Raw genomic sequence first — 17,895 nt, forward strand, 5'->3', positions numbered from 1 at the left:
TTTACTTTTTTTTTTTTTTTTGGTGGCCCTAAAACTCCGTCGTAGTACAAAAAATACTCGAGCCTGTAAAATGGTTTGTTCTTTCTTTTTAATGTATAATAGAGTTTTTAATTGTATAATCCTTTTTAAAAAATAGAGGTTTCTACTTCACGGATTTTGCCTATCACGGGTTCTTTTTGGAACGTAAGTAACCCCCGCGAAAAACAAGGGTCCCCCACTAGGTGGCGGTATTGAATTTTGTCATTGGGTCCCCGCTATTTACTCCACCGGAAGTAGTGGTAGTAGTAGAATAAGAAGAAATTTGAAACTTTCGGCGGTCATGGGAACGTCTCGTATTTATATTTTACTTTTGTTCTTTGTATCAAAAGGTGGGTGAAATCATGTTTTTTTTGCAATGCAGACAATTCTTTTGTTCTTAAATTTTGTCTAGAAATATTTCAATCCTATTTATTTGTATATCCCAAATTCACGACAACAGCCGTCTCAATGGGCTTTGTACACATGGTGGGCATGCAGGGCAGGGAACACACTTCTGTCTGTGAACTTACTTTCCACCAAAGGTCGACCGCTCTACCTTTTCACAACAGCCACCCCAGAAAACTCATAAGAAACTTTACAGATGCTCGTGTCTGGTGTCAAAGTTTGCATTTAGTAACTATGCATTTGTAAGTTTTTTTCCCACTCACACAGACTTACTTTGAAATGTTCTAGTTTGGAGGTGATCCGGGATTCCATCATATTTTTTTGCTCTTTGATTATGCATTAACTGGATTGCATATATACATGAACATTGTATTGTGCAGTGTTCGCTTGCTGCAGCGATTGAAAAGTGAAACCTCTGCATGCATTGCCAGATAAGAAGTGCCGGGGTCAACGGCAGAACCGTCAGTGCTTCCTGTTCTGTCTGTGGAACAGAGACACCCGTTCAACTTCAAGGGCAACAGTGTCCCGTTATTCTGTTGCCATCTACATGCACGTGTGTTGAAGTATTACTTGGCAAGACACTGAACCCCATGTTGCTCCTGATGGGCATAAGCTGGTGCCAGTGTCCTGCAGTGGAGCTGCTATTAGTGTGTGTGTGCATGAGTGAAAAGGACAGTGACTGTGAAGCGCTTTAAGATACACCATTTAGCATTTTCCCTCTTTGCTTAATTCTTAAAATAGGTTCATTAGAAGTTAAATGTTGACATTTTTCTCTGCAAAGGGATTTTTTCCCCAGATTGTCGGATTTCAACGCTTGCAGACAAAATGTGTTCTTTCTATGTGACTGTTTGCAATGATGGTTCACTTGGACTAAATGTGTTTCTTTTTCCTCCGTGCTCCTGCAGGTGAGACATCCGTGGTTCAAACACAGCAGACTGTGACGGCAGCAGCTGGAGGAGAAGCTCATCTCAGCTGTCAGCTCACTCAACCTAAAGACGTCCTTCAAATCACGTGGCAGAAAATTGTATCGGGAGTAGAGGAAAACATAGGATCTTACAGCGTGGATCATGGAGAACGAGTGGTTCCTAGATTCAAAGGAAAAGTCCTCATCAGCAGCTTTGGGATGCAGAACAGCTCCATCATTGTGAGGAACGTTTCAGAGGAGGACGGAGGATGTTTTCTCTGTTTGTTCAACGCAGACCCTGAAGGGGCTTTGAAAGGAAGAACCTGCCTCCAAGTCTACGGTAAAAAGCTGCCAGCATGTCGGTGTCAGCTCCTCCCTCGCCGTTCTTCACATGTGTGTGGTTTTTTTTTTTGGCAGAGCTGCATCCGCCGGTGCTGCACGTCAGAGCTTCAGACTCAGAGTCCGTGGTGATCTGCTCGGCCACAGGCAGACCTGCTCCCACCCTCACTCTGACGGTGGGACAACAACACCTCAACTCCTCCCACAAGCACACCGTCAACCACAACAACACCATCACCGTCACCGCAGCAGCTGTGCTGTCAGGTCTGGGCTCCAACAGCACTCGGGTTGGATGTTCAGCTGCAGTCTTCTCTGGTCCTCAGTTGAAGGCGTCTCTGCTCCTTCATGGTGAGAAACTCTTTCAAGTTTAGGAGGATGGATTCTGTGTGGTTCTGATGTTGGAGCTTCTTCCATCAGGTCTGGATGTGGAACCCGGATCTGTTCACGGCCGTGGCAGTAAGTTCCTGCTGTGATGTTGGTGCTTCTCTGTTTGAATCAACATCTGATTGAGCTTCTTTTTTCTGGAGGAGTGGCTCTAGTATTGACAGCAGTGATGATGGGAACAGTTTTAATCTCTGCCCTGATCTTCTACATGTGGAGGCGTCATTCACAGAAAAGGTATTTCTGTCCATCAGAGCTGATCACATCTGTGTCTGTTTGTGTGCTAACGTGTTTTTATCACCTTTTAGGTCATTTTGGGGGGAATGCTGGACATAAAAAGTAAGACTCCATCCTTTCTATCAGTCCTGACCTGCAAAGACACTTCTCACTTTTTAGTCTTTAAATAGTTTCTATCTTAACTCCATCTATCTTTGTTACAGAACTGAACGACCTTCAAAGACAGAAGAGAAAACGACCAAGTACAATCAAGACTGTGACTCAAATATTTCAATTAAATTTTATTCATATAGTCAAAATTCACAACAACAGTCGTCTCAATTGGCTTCTTACCGGTAATTGAAAAGTAAAACCTAAAATCAAAACTATCATGAACCCAGAATTCAATAGGACAGAACCCCAGTGGACCATAGCTTCCCCAGCTTCAAAATTACTAGCAGCCAACTATCTGTTATTGTTATTAAGTTTAATTTAAAGACATTAACATTAAGTTAAAAATTCTCTGAATATTATCTAGTCTGACAATAATCCTGTCCACAGAGGAATGTTTTCAGTCTAACTTTGAATGTAGAAACGGAGTCGGCCTCTCTTCCATGAGCTGGGAACTAAATCCATAAAACAGGGTCTTGGTGGCTAAACGCTCTACCTCCAACTGTACTTTTACCTATAAGTCATTGGAAAACTGTTTTTTTATTGATGGTTTTTTTTTAGGGGTTTTATACATTTTTTTGTACTTTCTGTCATTTTGAGACTTAAAAATTCTGTTATTTAAATAAAATGTTAATTTGAAAATGTATACCGTGTACTGGTAAATAAAAAGATTTGTCTTATTTATTTATTTATTTTTTCAATTGTTAACTGGATTCACATTTTTTCAAAAAAACACTAGATGTCACTGTAACCTCAAAATTATCAGGACCTACTGAATTAAACGGTATACATTTTTTTATTTTTAGCTAAACTGAGAATTTCTGGTATGTTTAAACCACCTTTAAGAACATAAAAAAATAAGTTTTACAATGACATTTTAAGCTTTTTTATTTTAATATATGCTTTTAGTGACTTTTACCTCATATATAATGAAAACCGGTTAATGAGAATTTCTCTTCATTGAAAGATGAGACATTTTCACAATGATCCCAAAAATTTAGGAGAGTTTATGCCCCAAAAAAGTACATTTAAGAAGCTAAAACACTGACATTCTTGAATCACTTATCACCAATCTGTCTAAATATAAACACAAGATAAGTAAGAGGCAGTGAAGATGCTGGATTTTTAATTCAAGCATTTTAAAATCTGTTTTTTAGTTTTTTTTAATGTATTGGATTTAAAGTTATTAAAACTTGTTATTTTCTTCTTAATTTTTAAAAATGTATTTAGGTGTAATAGAAATAATTTCTAATTTTTCAAAAATATTCGTATTTTTGCTTTTTGACATAATATCTATGCTTTATGAAATAAACAAACTTTTATTTTGTTTTTTTGATATTTTTTTTGAAAGTTTTTTGTTGTTTTTTTCTTCTTTCAGAACTGTAAAAAAACAAAACTTTCTTTTTCACACAAAAAAAACACCAAAAAATGTAAAAAATTTAACTTCTTTGTTTTAATAGGTTTATATAGAACCCCCCCCCCCCAAAAAAAAAAAAGGCATTACTTTTTTTTATCATAAATTTTAACCAAATATTGTGATTAAATTTAATGCATAATTTCACCCCGTTTTGACTCCCGCTCAAACTCCAGACTGCAGTTCGACACTTCCGCCGGAAGGGGTCGCCGTTGCTTCCGGTTTGCTGGAGGCGGTTAATCAGATTTAGCTTAAAAGCTTCTTCTCTCGGCGGAGCAGTTTCAGTCTGAAGGAACCTGCTGCTCTGTGAACATATCTGTGGGGGAAAATAACTGCTGTTTGGACACAAATACCTGCCAGCAGGTAAGTTTTAACGATTTGAACAAAAAAAATAAAAAGTCTGTCATTTTAAAATTGTTAAAAATAATCGAAAACTTTATTATTTGTTTTGTTTTGGATTTTTGTTAAAATTAGCCGGCGAGGTAGTTTTGGGCAGTTTTTGGTGTATTTATTAAAAATATGAACATATTATAATTAGTTGAGGTATTTTAAATATTTTTCTGGTTCAAATATTTTAAATAAGACGTTTTAAATTAAATTAAACATATTTTAGCTCATATTTATTTTCTTCAAATAATTAAGGCTCACAGCTGAATTAAGGTTTTTGTTGGAGCAGCTGGTTGATGCAGACAGAAATCTGGTTCACTGCTGCCCTGACAGGAGCAGCAGGCTGCTGGTTTGAAGCCACATGGTTGGCACCATAAATAAACCACAGAGAAGACTGTAAAGCTCTGAGGTCCGGTGTGGGTACCGGATGTTCTCGGGTTGCCGGATGTTCTCGGGGTCCTTCGGGGTCCTTCGATCAATGATGACGTCACACTATTTGATTGGCTGTAAGTTGCCACGACCAATGAGTTAACGTCACTAAGTTTTTAAAAAACTTTATTGACAATTGCGGTATCATACATTAACAATGACATTAACGTTAACAACGAACAATAACGATGTAATCAATATTGCCTCGAAGATCAGTCACCATTGCCAAATATAAAATATTGACATAGAAAATAAAGAATAGAGGGGAAAAAAGAAACAATGAACATAACACACAAATAAATAAAAACATAAGTAAAATAAAATAAAGGAACATAGAAAAAATCTAAGTAGTCTAATACTAGTTAAGTTAGGGGTACTCGTGAAGTTTGTATTTCTGAACAAAACTAAGCAATTTCAAGCCATTCTTGTTTTTCATATAATGAAGTGATTGAAAGCAAAAACAGAGCTCTTTATTATATGTTATAAAAGTGATTTGGTCTTCAAAACTTGACCTCACCAAGATGGCGGTGCTCTCCTCCCACGAGGAACCACGTGATGTCTCCTCTAGTGATATAACTCATTTGAAGGACCCTGAAGGACCCCGAGAACATCCGGCAACCCGAGAACATCCGGTACCTACACCGGACCTGATCTGTGTTGTTAAGTCTGATCAAAGCCGAGCTGCAAACCAAAACTCCCTTCATGTCCAGGATGTGGAAACCTGATTTAAGATCTGCAGCCCAGCCTTGGACCTGTTTGCTCTCAGCTTATCTCCAGCAGAATGACTAAGGCCACCTTTTCCCACCTTGCCTCCAGATCCGGCCTCTAAATCCTTTGACGCGTAGGTTTGGAAATCTCAGCTTTCGGTGCTGTCTAGACTCTGATGGCAGCTTGTTTGGCTGCTGGATAATTAGCAGTTCCCCCATGCTGTGGGCTTCCTTGTAAATAGTATTTACTAGACCCCAGGTGGTGATGTTGATGCTGACACGTTACCATGAGAATAATAGTGGACACATTTATGCTCCTGCTGGAAAAATATGGATAGAAAAGCTTTGTTTGATCCTTTTTAAACCTGAAGTAAAGCAGATTTTAAAGCGGATAAAAGACCTGAATTACTCCAGATTAATGTAAACAATTTACTATAAAAACATAGACATAATGAATAAGCCATGAAGGGGACATGGTTTGTTCAAGATGGTAATAAAAGATTTTTTTTTAAAAAACCTTAAAAAGCAGAGATGGATGCAGCTGAATATTACGGTAGTTTTTCTTAAAATGCAAAAATTAATTGTATTTTCCTCAAATACTTTTGTCAGTACTGAAAAGTTCTTTTCAAAGAGAAAAACAAAGTCTTATTTTGCAGCTGAAAAGATAATTTTCAGATTTGTATTCAAACATAAACTTTAGTGCTGAAGTTCTGTTTTCCTTTCAAATCTTTAATTAGTAAACTTCTATAAATGACAAATAAATTGATAAACTCTGGATTTATTGGAATCAACGAGCCGTTAAATTTTTTTACATTTACATTTTTCATCACCGCCCGGTTCAATCTAAACCTTTATTGGTAAAGTATCAACAAATTAAAGTAAATATTTTACCCAAATGTTAAATAAATCTTTATAAAGTAATACAAGTATTTAGGTAAAAGATTCAACTTTTTATTTCTTTATTCATTTATTTTACGCATTGACAACACGGTGAAGTATCCTCTGGACCCGGATGAGAACCTGGTTCTTCCAGGTTCTCATCCAGAACACATTGGGTCTGTCAGAACCTCTGTGACCTCAGACTAACCCTAAACGTTCTGAACCCAAAACCAAACCAGCAACACAAATGAACTTCCATAAACCTTGAATGAACGGATGTTTTCTTTTTGATGAAGTATTCACGTGTCATCTGTTGCTGTGCTGAAACGTCCATCACGGCTGTTGTCCTCCTCTCCGTTTGCAGCTTGGTGTCAGTGAAATGACCAGTCAGTGACCGGCCGCTGTACCCCCCGACCGCTGACGCGTCTGTCTGCGCCGCAGCGCCTCTTGTTCTGCATCTGTGGCCTCGTTGTTTGTAGACGCGGGCTGGTGTTTGCCTGCAGCTGGATGTGCGATGTGTGGACGCTCCCCCCACCCGTGTCTGCTGCTGTGGATCGTTGCTGCAGGAATCTCTGCAGCTCTATGTAAGCCGGAGAGCTTTTAATGTGGATTTCTGTTCAAGTCGTCACTCAAACTTCAAGCTGTGGTTGCTAACGCCGTTTGTTTACAATTTTTCCAACTTTGCAAGGAAGGAATTTCTGTTTTACCAAACAAGGCTTGAGTTAAACACATTTTTTATGGTTTTGGTGCTGCTGCAGCCCAAAAAGGTTAAGTTTCTTCACTTTTGATTGCTGAAACAGCATTTTTCTTAAGGTTTTTGCAGGGATGTCATCTTTAAAGAAAAAAGGCTTTAAAATGTGTGTTTTTTATTAACTTTTAAGGCTTAAAATGCAGATTGGTGCTTGTAAAATCCTGAAAAAAGACTTGAAGTATGATTAAAAACGGTATGAATTGATAATATGTTGAAAAAATAAATCTAAATTCTGTCGAACATCTTTGACCTCATTTTTAATTTAAAAATTAATAATTTTATCGATACAAGCTCCAACTACTTCTGTAAAAACTCGTTTTCTGAACAAAAAAATATACATTTTAAATAAAATGTTTAAAATGAATCTGTAAATTTGAGACTATTAATTAAGTAAACTTACTAATTATGTCTAAAAGTCAGATTCATAGTTCTGATTTTCCTGTGGGGGAGTCACTGACGGCGTGTCTTCTGTCAGGTGAAGTCAAAACGGCGGGCAGCCTGACGGTTGAGGCGGGCAGCGCTGCCTCGCTCACCTGCAACATCTCCCTGGCGACCGGGGAAGTCGTCCACCAAGTGCGTTGGCTGAACAGGCACAAGGTGCCTCTCCTGACCTACGAGCCCCCGGCCCGCATCAGCCACAGCCAAGCCCACGTGCAGCTCACCTCCTCCCCCCGAAACGCCAGCTCCATCACCATCAGGAGGGTGCGGCCCGACGACGGCGGCTGTTACCGCTGCGTCTTTGACGTCTACCCCTCCGGGAGTCAGGAGGGCTCGACCTGCATCAGCGTCACTGGTGGGTTCAGCTTTTGTGTTCTTCCAAAGACAAAGCCCGCTTTGTGTTTGTGCGTCGGGTTCACACAGTTTCACGCTTTCTGCTGATTGGAGACAGACTGTTTTCCTCCAAGGGCAGAGCTGAGATTAGCAGGACAAAAAGCAGCTTCCCTTCCTGTTGCTGTTAAATGTGCACCCGTGCATTTTTACTGCCCCCACACGCCTTTATAGTCAGATTACCCTGTAAATGCAGCTCAAAGGGGCTTTTGGAATCAAACAGAACTTGGTTCTTTAACAGGTAAAGTGCACCTGGAGGGGAACCGGACGGCCGTCAGCGGGAAACCCGTCTCCCTCTCCTGCTGGTACAGCCTCCCCGAGCGGGTCAGCCAGGTGCTGTGGACCAAGACGAGCGAGCAGGGCGACAGCACCACCGTGGCGTCCTACTCCAAGAGAGGCCACCACACGCCCGAGCCGTTCAGGGATCGAGTCCGGCTGAGTCCCACGCTGGGAGACAGCCGGCTGACCGTCCTGAGCGTCCGCACGGAGGACGAGGCCTGCTACACCTGCCAGTTTCACACCTACCCGGACGGAACCAGGAGCTCCACGGCCTGCCTCTCCGTCTACGGTGAGACTCGGTCACCTAAGCATCCATGGCTCATTCCTGTCCGAACGATCAAATTCCGTTCCACATGACACTAGAGGTCCGTTTGCCTGCAAGTGAACCCTGATGTGGTTCAGCAACAGTCTGAATGTCAATGATGTAAACAGTCATCCTAAAATACTTTTTTGGTGAATTTGCAAAAAATACGCAACTTATATTACAAAAAATATGGAAAATGATACTTTTTAAAAACATTCCTGCAACTTTTTGATCATTTTTGTTCCCCCTGACCTCTGCATCAATTGTGCGTCAGTACAGTCGGTCTCACTTGTGCGTTTGCCGTGCGCAGACAGAAAGTGTGCATGTGTGTTTCCTTGACAGCGCGGGAAAGGGAAATGGTCCTGCCAGCGCTTAGCCCCGCCCCACACAAACACAATGTCAGGATGAGGACTTTAGAGTGGCCGGCCCCTCCTAATAAAGGAGGGGGTTGAAGCTGAGGGTAAAGTGGTGATTAATTGGGGGCGCCGACCCTGAGAGGGTTTGGGTTCTTGCTGCTCCAATAAGCTTATCTTCCACTGGAACCAAAGATCCGCTCGGTTTCAGGTTCTGCTCCTCAGAGGTTCTGTCTCTAATCCACCCGCATCTCTTCCAGTTCTACCCCAACCCCAGCTGACCCACGCGGTGTCATCCCCCGGCGTCACCGAGGCCAACTGCACTGCCCAGTCTCGCCCGCCCGCCGAGATCACGTGGGAGGTCGGCGACGAGAACCGCACGTTAGGGGTGCCCGTTTCCTCGGCCTACGAGCACGGCGACGGCACGACCACGGTGACCAGCACGCTGCTCTTCCAGTCGGGGCTGCTGGGCGACATGGCGGTCAAATGTGTGGTCCGTCACCCGGGGCTGGAGAAGCCGCTGATACTGATGCTGGACTCAGACGGTGAGACGGCTAAACAGAGGCCACGCCCCCCTTTTTTTGGGGCATTTTTTATTTTAGTCCAGGTAATTGAGGGACCGGTTATTCCTGCAGCAGAGCAGCTTCATTGCTTCACATGTGTAGTCCAGACGTGGTCGTTTACGTCACGCTTTCACTCATGAACCGTGTTTTTGTGCCGCAGTGTGCCCGGCCATCATCGTCCTCCTTTCGGTGTGCGGCGTGGCGGCGGTTCTCCTCCTGTGTCTGTGCGTGTGTCTCTGCAAGTGCTTCATCTGCACCCAAGGCAAGTCCAGCGTCTGAACGGTGGATTTCTATTTCAAAATAAAAGACAGAAAGTAACACAATGACTTCACAATTTTTCCAGGAAGTTATGACTTAAATCTTATTTGTGTGACATTAATGTTAAATACATGAATCACTTTCCATTTAGAGAACGAGGAAACACCTGAATATGAAAAGGGGAGAAAAAAGAGGGAGTGACCTAAAATATTTTAATGAAAAGTCCACATCAGAACTGAGACACTAAAATGAGTCGATTCTTACAGAAAAGTGAAACTTTTCCTTCTTTGATTCTGTCCTGGACCACAGGAACCAGATCGTTTTGCAATATTCCTCCTTCTTTCTGCAAATTTCAACCTAAATTGTACCTCAAACTCAAAAACTCCCTAAAGTTTTAAGAGCGATGACCTCACAGCTGGTGAAACCGTCAAAAAAGAATAACGGGGCTGAAATGTCTCAAAATCTACGGAGACTAAAGTGTCAAATTCCAGGGATTTTCATGTTTTGGGATCAGATTTTATGTTTTGTTGAAAGGAGGCCACTACCTTAAATTCCTCCCGAGAAAGATTTCCTTTTGTAACCATCGATGGCCTCCAAACACCTCGAGAGGGGGGGGGGCTTGGTTTAAAAATTTGTAAATGTTGAACGGCTTTGGTGTGGCGAGTTTGCTATAGTGGCGCTCTCCTAGCGGTCACCCATTTGTGTACTGAAACATTGTGAAAATGTAATACACAAATCCTTTGCTCAAGCTGAACAAAAGGATTTGACATTCGATATGACCCTATTTGAAATGTGTTTAACAAAAAAAACTCTGTTGCCAAGGGAATTCAAAAATGTATTTTGCCGATTCTTCTAAATGTTACATAGATCTTCCCGTCGCCCTCAGGCGACCAAAAAGTTAAATGGTTGCTATGGAGATAAAATCACAGAAAAGCAGCCATTTGCAGATCTGACCGGGGAGGCCAAGGCCGATGGGGAGGGTGGGCCGACGCCGCTCGCAGCCTCAATTTACGATTATTATGGCCTGCAGCAGCAGTCACTGACTGCAAGGACCATATTGTTTTATTCAACTTGAATTTTCTGCACAAGAAATTGTTGCATCTCTGCAACACAAACTGTTACAGATTTTTAGCAGCCAACATGTCAAAAATGCAGATATTTGTTTTTCTGAAAAATCTTTACGAGGTGTTACTGAACTTTGACGCAAAATCTGAAAACGATTTTCCTCAAACTCACAATTTTTCAGCTAATAAACCAAAAAGTAAAAAGGTTTTAACGATTTTTTTTGTTTTGGCTGAAAGGAACAGATTGATGAGTCTAAGTTTCTTTTTCAGGTCTCTTATCTAAAAGAAAACAAAGTGTTAACGACGTGAGGCAAAGTTTAAGAGAAAAGCCCAAATGTCAGCATGAACGAGAACAGGAGGACAGAACATTTATCTCCTGCAGGAGGCTTTTTCCTTTCCCCGACTCGGCCTTGTGGACTCGGTTTATTCCTATCCAGGGAAGGGGGCGTGTCCAGCGGATACGCGGGTCGGCGTCTCTCCTGCTTCCCGCTGTGGCGGCCAAGTTCTGAGGGCACGTCACGGTCTCTGGTTGCATAAACACTAAAAATATTCAGGGACTTGATGAACCAAAGCAGGACTTCAGGTTCAATGGACGCATTTCTGTTCCTGCGTTTTCACTCAGAGTGGCAATTAATACAATATTAAAGTTTAGAAAATAAAAAAGATTACTCTGATAAACGGTAAAAGAAGGAAGAGGGGATGTCTGAAGATCACAGCAGCAGTTTATTCTGATGTTTTGTCCTAAAAATGAACAAAATCTGTCAGAAAAAAAAATGAATTCTGGTACTTTTTAGATTTTATTAGAACTATAGTGAATAAAATCAGAATACTTCAGTTTATTTCACTTATTTGGAGACTCAACGATTCTAACGAGGAATTTTTTAAATCTGAAATCCACTTAAATGATTACGGAAAGATGCAATAAATGCTTTTAAAACACCAAAACCATTAAAAACAATAATTCAAAACCAGAAGGGAAGCTTTGCTGTATTTCACTAAACTGTAAATGTGTTTTTTAGCATAATCCAACGAGAAGAAAGTGAGTCTTCTCTCGTCTGTAGTCTCATAACTGGAGCTGCACTGTGGTGTAGTGGTTAGCACTCAGGTTCAAATCCCTGCTAAGTCATTTCCGTGTGGAGCTTGCATGTTCTTCTTGGCTTCCTCCAACAGTCCAAACACATTTTTCGTAGCTTTCTTTTTGTTTCTAGGCTGTCTCTTAGCTGTGTGTTTGTGCGTGACAGGCTGATTACCCTCCCCCCATCACCCCACAGTCGCTGGGATAGGCTCCAGCAACCCTGCAAGAGATTCAGCAGGTCCCTCTTCTGTCATCCTTTTGCAGCAATATTTACATTTTCTTTCAAGCTTGTTTGATGTTTCTCCACATTTTCTCCAGCTTTAAATGAGTGGAGGACAAAAAAAGAAACCCTGAGCGCGCATTTGATCACTTTTAAATGATGATTTGTGGAGGAAGCCCTCAGAGGAATTGTGGTGGAATGAGACGGGAGCTACTGAAAGCTGGTGGTGGTTTGGCCAAAGACCAGTGAAGGCAGCTGCAAAGACGACCGTAGAGAGTTAGGAGTTTTAAATAGGACCAGTAGGTGGGAGGGGTCTGGATTTCTGAAATGACAGGAAAGGGAAAAGCAAACCAAGGAGATGTAATCTTCATCTAGAACCAGAAGGAATGTTTTACTAGAAAAGCTTTATCTCCATCTTTTTTTTTTAATCTCAGGTGACGAACAGTGATGTCACTTACAGATCCTGCATTCAGCAGGAATTTCTTTTTTTTTTTTTTTGTGCGGTCAGACAAATTTCTTTCTCCCAAGTGTTAAGTTTGTTGTGTTAGCTGGAGCGCAGAACCGTGAAGCGGCAGCCCCCGCCTTCCAGGAAGCTCTGTGAAAAGATTCCAGTGAACACCTTTCCTCTGGAAACCGTTTCCCGTCCCTTTTCCCTCGCAGGTAGACGTTGGCTCGCCTCTGTGTGTTTTTTGTTAGGAAAAAGTCGACTTTTCAAAGAACACAAAGGAGGGGAAACGGTTTGATAAGCCCACAGATGAATTCATTTGTTTTTACGCGATAAGAAGGAAGTTCCTCATTGATTCAGAGTGAGGAGTTTGGAGCTCCTCCTCCTCCAAAAACCAGCAGAAAGGTCTCCATCCAGCTGGTGACTTACAACCCTGTTTTGGTCACAGTTTTGACACTTTGTCTCTGCGATTGATGGTTGTTTTTGAAGCAGAAACCCCCCCCCTCAGAATGGGACGTTGTGAAAGCTTGATGTAGCGGGACGTTTCCTCGTTTCTGCTCAGGACAGAATACTAAGCAGCTCTGATTGTCTGGGGTTACCAGCCTGGAGAAAGGAGCCTCTCTCTCAGTCTAATCCTTTTGGCCTGAGCCATACGACTGACACCGGGGGCCCAGATGAGGGGACGGTTGAGAGCTTGCCCGCTTCATAACAACGTCCCCCCCCTCTCTCTGTTCTCTGTGAACCGTCGCTGTCATTTCTGCTGGCAGCTTGGGTGGTTTGTGCTGGGAATAAGGCTTTTATTGTGACGGGATGCAGATTTCTGCAGAGCAGACGGGTGGATGTCTGTCAGTCACAGACAGAGCTTCTGTTTGTTCTGTAATATTTGGATTCCTCGTGTGGTTTGGACCTCAGTAAAATGTTTCATCCCACATATGTAGGCGAGCTGGTCAACATCTAAGGGTAACGGGAAACTTCCAGCAGATGTTTGATGTCAGGAAGTGTTTGGTTTCATCCATGAACATTTTGGTTTCTGTCCGTATTAGTCCTAAAGCGGATGTTCCAGTGTTTCATTCTGACCAGTTCTGTTTTTTTTCTCCGGATTTCCAAGCTTTTATGTACATTTTTTTTTGTTTGAAGTCTAAGACGTTAACAGTAACTAAAATGACGTTTTTGCAGTTGCAGGTTTTTCTAGAATACGTTGACAAATGGCTCAAACTGTCGAGCCGTCTTTTATTTAGTGAAAGTTTAAGGTCGATAGGTTGTGTTTTTGTGTCTTTAAAGCACAAAAACCTCAAACATTTAATTATATCTTTACAACAAAAGAGTTAAACTCTTCAAGTGGATCAGATCACTTCAGTTTTTCATGAGTTTATTTGCAGTTCTCAGCTTTTACCACTAGATGTCACTAAAACCCACCAGTTTTTTTATTGTCTTAATTTTTTGACGCTTTCATTTGGATCATTCAAATCCAAAAACATAAGGAAGTGTAGGATTTTACAATGTATGAAACAATCAGAAGATGAAAACAATATAATGTAATAACTAATAAAAATAAATAAAACATAGACATAAAACCCAACAAAAAGAAGCAATAAAAAAACGTATTAAAATAAAATAAAAAGAAATAAAGGCATTTATCCAGGTAAACCGATAAACTATTGAAGAGTTTTATAGCTTTCTAATTGTGTATTTATTGAAGGGATTTATAATAAAAAAAAAAGCAGGAGATCGTTTCTGAAATGAAAAAATTGGGCTTCTCTTTCATAAAATGACATTTTTTTTCTTTTTTTTGTCAATATTCGAGTTTAATATTAGAAAACAACAAAAACAACGGGGAAGATCTTTGTTGTAATTTGCTAATAAGCAAGTCAGAATAACGAAAAGCTTAATTTAATTAAACAGAATTGTGGCATTCCTAGAAGTTAAACTCCTTAAATACATTCATAATGAATTGATTTAGTAGAAATAAGCTTTTATTAGTTTTTAACTGAAACTCTAAATGTTGCATGTTGGAAAACAGGAAAAAATGGGTGAAACTTTTTCCCCTTTGACATCATACCTGGTATGAACAGAGTGTGGAATTGTGTTAATATTAGGGGAACAAAGGAGACATTTGTTGATTCATCTGCATAATTGTGTCCTTCATTGTCTCTAAACTGTTGCTGGACGCCGTTTCTCTCAGAAGAAGAGCCTGTTTCAGAGCTGTGGCCTCTGGGTTCGGGGTCAGACCATAGTGTGGCCTCCGACAAGCCTCTTTCTAATCCGAGACTTGCCTCTTGAAGACGGGGAAGAGTTCTTCCAGTAAAACGGCGACGGCTCTATTTCTGGCGGCGCTTCCGGCCAAGCGGCGGGGAGCAGAGCGGAGGGAGGTTTTCCCTCCAGAAGAGCTTTCCTTTTCTACTCTGCTTGTATCTGCAAAGCCTCATCAATATGACGGAGATCAGATGTTGGAGTGCGGGGAGGGGGCGCCACCTGCTGGCCAGTTGCAGAAAATCCTCTGGTTTGTTTATTTTCTTCCACAAAGTTCAGCGACTGTTTAAACAAGTCTTTGTTTTAGGAGTGGCCCGTAGAGTTTGTGCACGTGGCGAGGCCTTTACAAACGTGCACGGGCTTGCATAAGGATGTTTGCTGCTGTGGCATTTCAGTGACACAACCATGACTGTGATGCTCTATGTTGGGAAACTCAAATCTATTTTGACTTTTTCTTCTAAAGCTGCAGTTCACTATAAGAGTTTTAAAAAGCTGCGGTTTGGGCTGAGATTCAGTGAAACTATCTGAACCTTTTCATGGTCACCTGATCAGGAATTCAGCGGCTTTTTTTTCCCAGCACTGTCATTTGCGGCGATGAAACTGCTCTGAAGGCACGTTTACTCATCACTGAAGGCTGAAAGGTTGAAGGTTTTACTTTTTGTTTAAAAGGAATTTTGTTAAAAGAAAAAGTCTCACATTTATCCGTAGTCCTGTTTGCTTTTGTGTACCTAAAAACACGTTAGTGGAAATGTTTGTTCAGATCCTTTGGATTATAAATGTTTAAAAGCAGCTTTGTAATTAAAATTTTAACCCAATAACTTTCTGTTAAAAGAAACCGGAGTTACTCATTTACATGAAGCTTTTTTAGTTTTCTCTAAATAAACCAATCCCAATCTTTGTTTACGTTATAAAAACTGTCCAAAGCAGGGGGGGGGGGGCCCAACACTTTTTTTTTTTTAGCATGGAACCGTTGACTGTATGTGAGAACTGGAGTGAGTGATGCTGCGTTCACACCGGGGTCGTAAACCCGTGTTCAAGCGGCCACTTCCAGTAAATAGTCTGTGTAAATGTGCTAATATGCACGTTTCGGGTGTCCAGGTTCAAAACTCGCGCAAGTGTGCATCGATACGCAAGTTTTTGATTCTACGTCCAAAACACGCAGCCATTGGACGCACAGTGAAGGTTAAGGCATCCGGTCAGTTTATAACTTGAAAAAATTAGGATTATGAAGAAAATGGAGCAAGAATCGAATAATAATAGTAATAGCTGTTTATTTCTCTTTAAAAGTCTAATGAATAGTTCCTGTGTGGAACACCAAGGGGGAGGAGTCACTCGGTCCAGTTCTCTTATACAGTCAATGGTTCCACCTAAGGTGTGGTCTTCTGACTACCAGCGGGGTGTGGTTCCCCCCCCCCCCCCCCCGCCGTCATCGTTTGCAGTCAAGTTGCGCAGTTTTTGGAAGTGTCAGTGTAGTGACTAACCTGTGACCTTTTGACCTCTCCGCCTAAAACGTCTGGAAGGTTGCAGAAGTGAAAACCACTCCCCAGTTTTTTAGGGGAAACACCTGAGGATCCCTCCATCTCAATTATTAAAACTACAGTTGTTTATGTTTCATTAAATAAATGTTTTTTATCAGAAATTCTTTTCTGGATTTAAAAAGTGTATTTTTTGTTTTTAAAAAGTGTAAAATTATAAAAGTATTTCTTCTTTTATCTCATCGATGGTCAGAATCTTATCGTTTTATGGTCTCAAGCTTTTGCTGGCCGGATTTTTCTTTTCTTTTTTTTTTTTTTTAATTATCTCCAGAATCTTAAATTTTTGCCTCTGTTTGTCACTTATAGATGTTTGTTTGTTTTGACCAAATAAGATTTATCCCCAAAACTAAATCATCCAAAAGAACAAATTCCAATGAATCAATAAAATCGATAATCGCCCAGCCCTACTGGAAAGACTGATGAACCACTATTTTCTTCACATTGTATTTGAGTTCAGGCTAGAATCTTCCAGACTGACCCTCCGTGTCCTTCTGTTTCTGTCCAGACTGATCGGTTCTGCCTCCATGAAGGTCTGGTGGAGATGTGACCCGGCTGCTCAGAACCGTCCCCTCAGCAGGATTGGCTCTGTGGAGACTTCTGGACACTTAAAAACACATTTTTAATGCTAGAAACCCCACCGTGTGAAGACTAGACACTGTGACATCACTCTGTGAGAGGCGTGGCCAAACTCCTCACAGGTGAGTGGAAATGTGGACTGATCTCCTCCAGAAGCACACCGAGAAGAACCAAAGTGCTCCTCTGACGGAGCAGAGACTCTCTGGAGACACTTGAGGTGTTGACGCTAAAGCAGACTCACCTGAGAACGCACCTATGGTCACTCGGAGGAGAAGGAATCCAACAAATGATAGTTTTCCTTTTGAAAGAGGAAAACCCGATTCGGGTTCAGTTCACCATTACTGTAAGTCACTGTACGTGGAAACAGCGTTATGTTTATTTTAGTGAGTGGGACTCAGCGGGGCGGGCGGGCGGGGGTCTTTGTGGTTTCCACCAGCGTAGGAAAGGTTTTCTACGTGCTGAAAGGCGAACACGTCTGTAGAAACGCCTGTTTGTGCAGCTGCTGCAGACTTGCCGCCACACCGTCACTGCACTGAAGAACACGTTTTAGACTTTAACCGCCTCCAGCTCCTGCTGCACTCATGTGTATGTGTGTGTAAATATAAAGGTATTTTTAAAGTAAAATTATTAATAAATAATCCTAAGAAATGAATTTTTTTTATGTGCTTTTGTTGTTTTAAGGGCTCAAAGGGTTGCATGTCATTACATTTTTAAGCTAGCTAATCAGCTAAAAGTTTTTTAACTTTTAAATAAATCTTTATTTAAAAATTGGTTTCAGGTTCACAGGTTTGTGTTTCTTTAAAAGTGTAGTTGCAGTGTGATAATATGATCACATAAAGTCTCTTTTGTTTTTTTTTCCCCTAAAGAACTTGGCTTTTATAGTTAGTTTGACCATTTTTTGTTGCAAAAATTAACAGCAGCTTAAAAAATAGAAACGAGACATATAAATACAAAACAGCGGCCAAATTGGTTAAATCCTTGAATTGTAATAAAGGAGTTGCTCAGATTTTTAGCTTTTATTGAGTAAACCCTATGTGCTATGATATATTTTTGTTTTGGTTTATTTTATCTTAATTGAAGCTAACATTTTGGCTTGATGCTGAAAAATGATAAACTTCCTTGCATCACCACTAGGTGGCAGCCT

The 17,895-nt window shown here is 41.1% G+C and overlaps 2 protein-coding genes across 4 annotated transcripts; both read left to right on the forward strand.

Annotated features, from left to right (window-relative positions):
- The first annotated feature begins 266 nt into the window (after window positions 1-266).
- On the forward strand, window positions 267-2,780 carry LOC101168024 (OX-2 membrane glycoprotein). Of its 2 annotated transcripts, XM_023963752.1 has the most exons (7): window positions 267-368; window positions 1,329-1,667; window positions 1,745-2,014; window positions 2,084-2,122; window positions 2,194-2,284; window positions 2,356-2,386; window positions 2,488-2,600. In XM_023963752.1, exons 1-6 carry the CDS (start codon window positions 320-322, stop codon window positions 2,381-2,383), a joined length of 816 nt encoding a protein of 271 aa, XP_023819520.1. In that variant the 5' UTR covers window positions 267-319; the 3' UTR covers window positions 2,384-2,386; window positions 2,488-2,600. The 2 variants fall into 2 exon arrangements, with proteins under 2 accessions (XP_023819520.1, XP_023819519.1); XM_023963751.1 differs by lacking the exon at window positions 2,356-2,386 and having other exon boundaries at window positions 2,488-2,780.
- Window positions 2,781-4,093: 1,313 nt separating this feature from the next.
- Window positions 4,094-17,403, forward strand: LOC101158509 (poliovirus receptor homolog). Of its 2 annotated transcripts, none has more exons than XM_011485575.3 (7): window positions 4,094-4,211; window positions 6,615-6,834; window positions 7,477-7,794; window positions 8,071-8,397; window positions 9,026-9,310; window positions 9,489-9,610; window positions 16,681-17,403. In XM_011485575.3, the coding sequence occupies exons 2-6, from the start codon at window positions 6,765-6,767 to the stop codon at window positions 9,605-9,607; spliced, it is 1,119 nt and encodes a 372-aa protein (XP_011483877.1). In that variant the 5' UTR covers window positions 4,094-4,211; window positions 6,615-6,764; the 3' UTR covers window positions 9,608-9,610; window positions 16,681-17,403. The 2 variants fall into 2 exon arrangements, with proteins under 2 accessions (XP_011483877.1, XP_004066667.1); XM_004066619.4 differs by having other exon boundaries at window positions 9,489-9,590.
- Window positions 17,404-17,895: the final 492 nt, after the last annotated feature.

The sequence above is a fragment of the Oryzias latipes genome, chromosome 2 (assembly GCF_002234675.1).
Source record: "Oryzias latipes chromosome 2, ASM223467v1".
Classification (NCBI taxonomy): Eukaryota; Metazoa; Chordata; class Actinopteri; order Beloniformes; family Adrianichthyidae; genus Oryzias; species Oryzias latipes.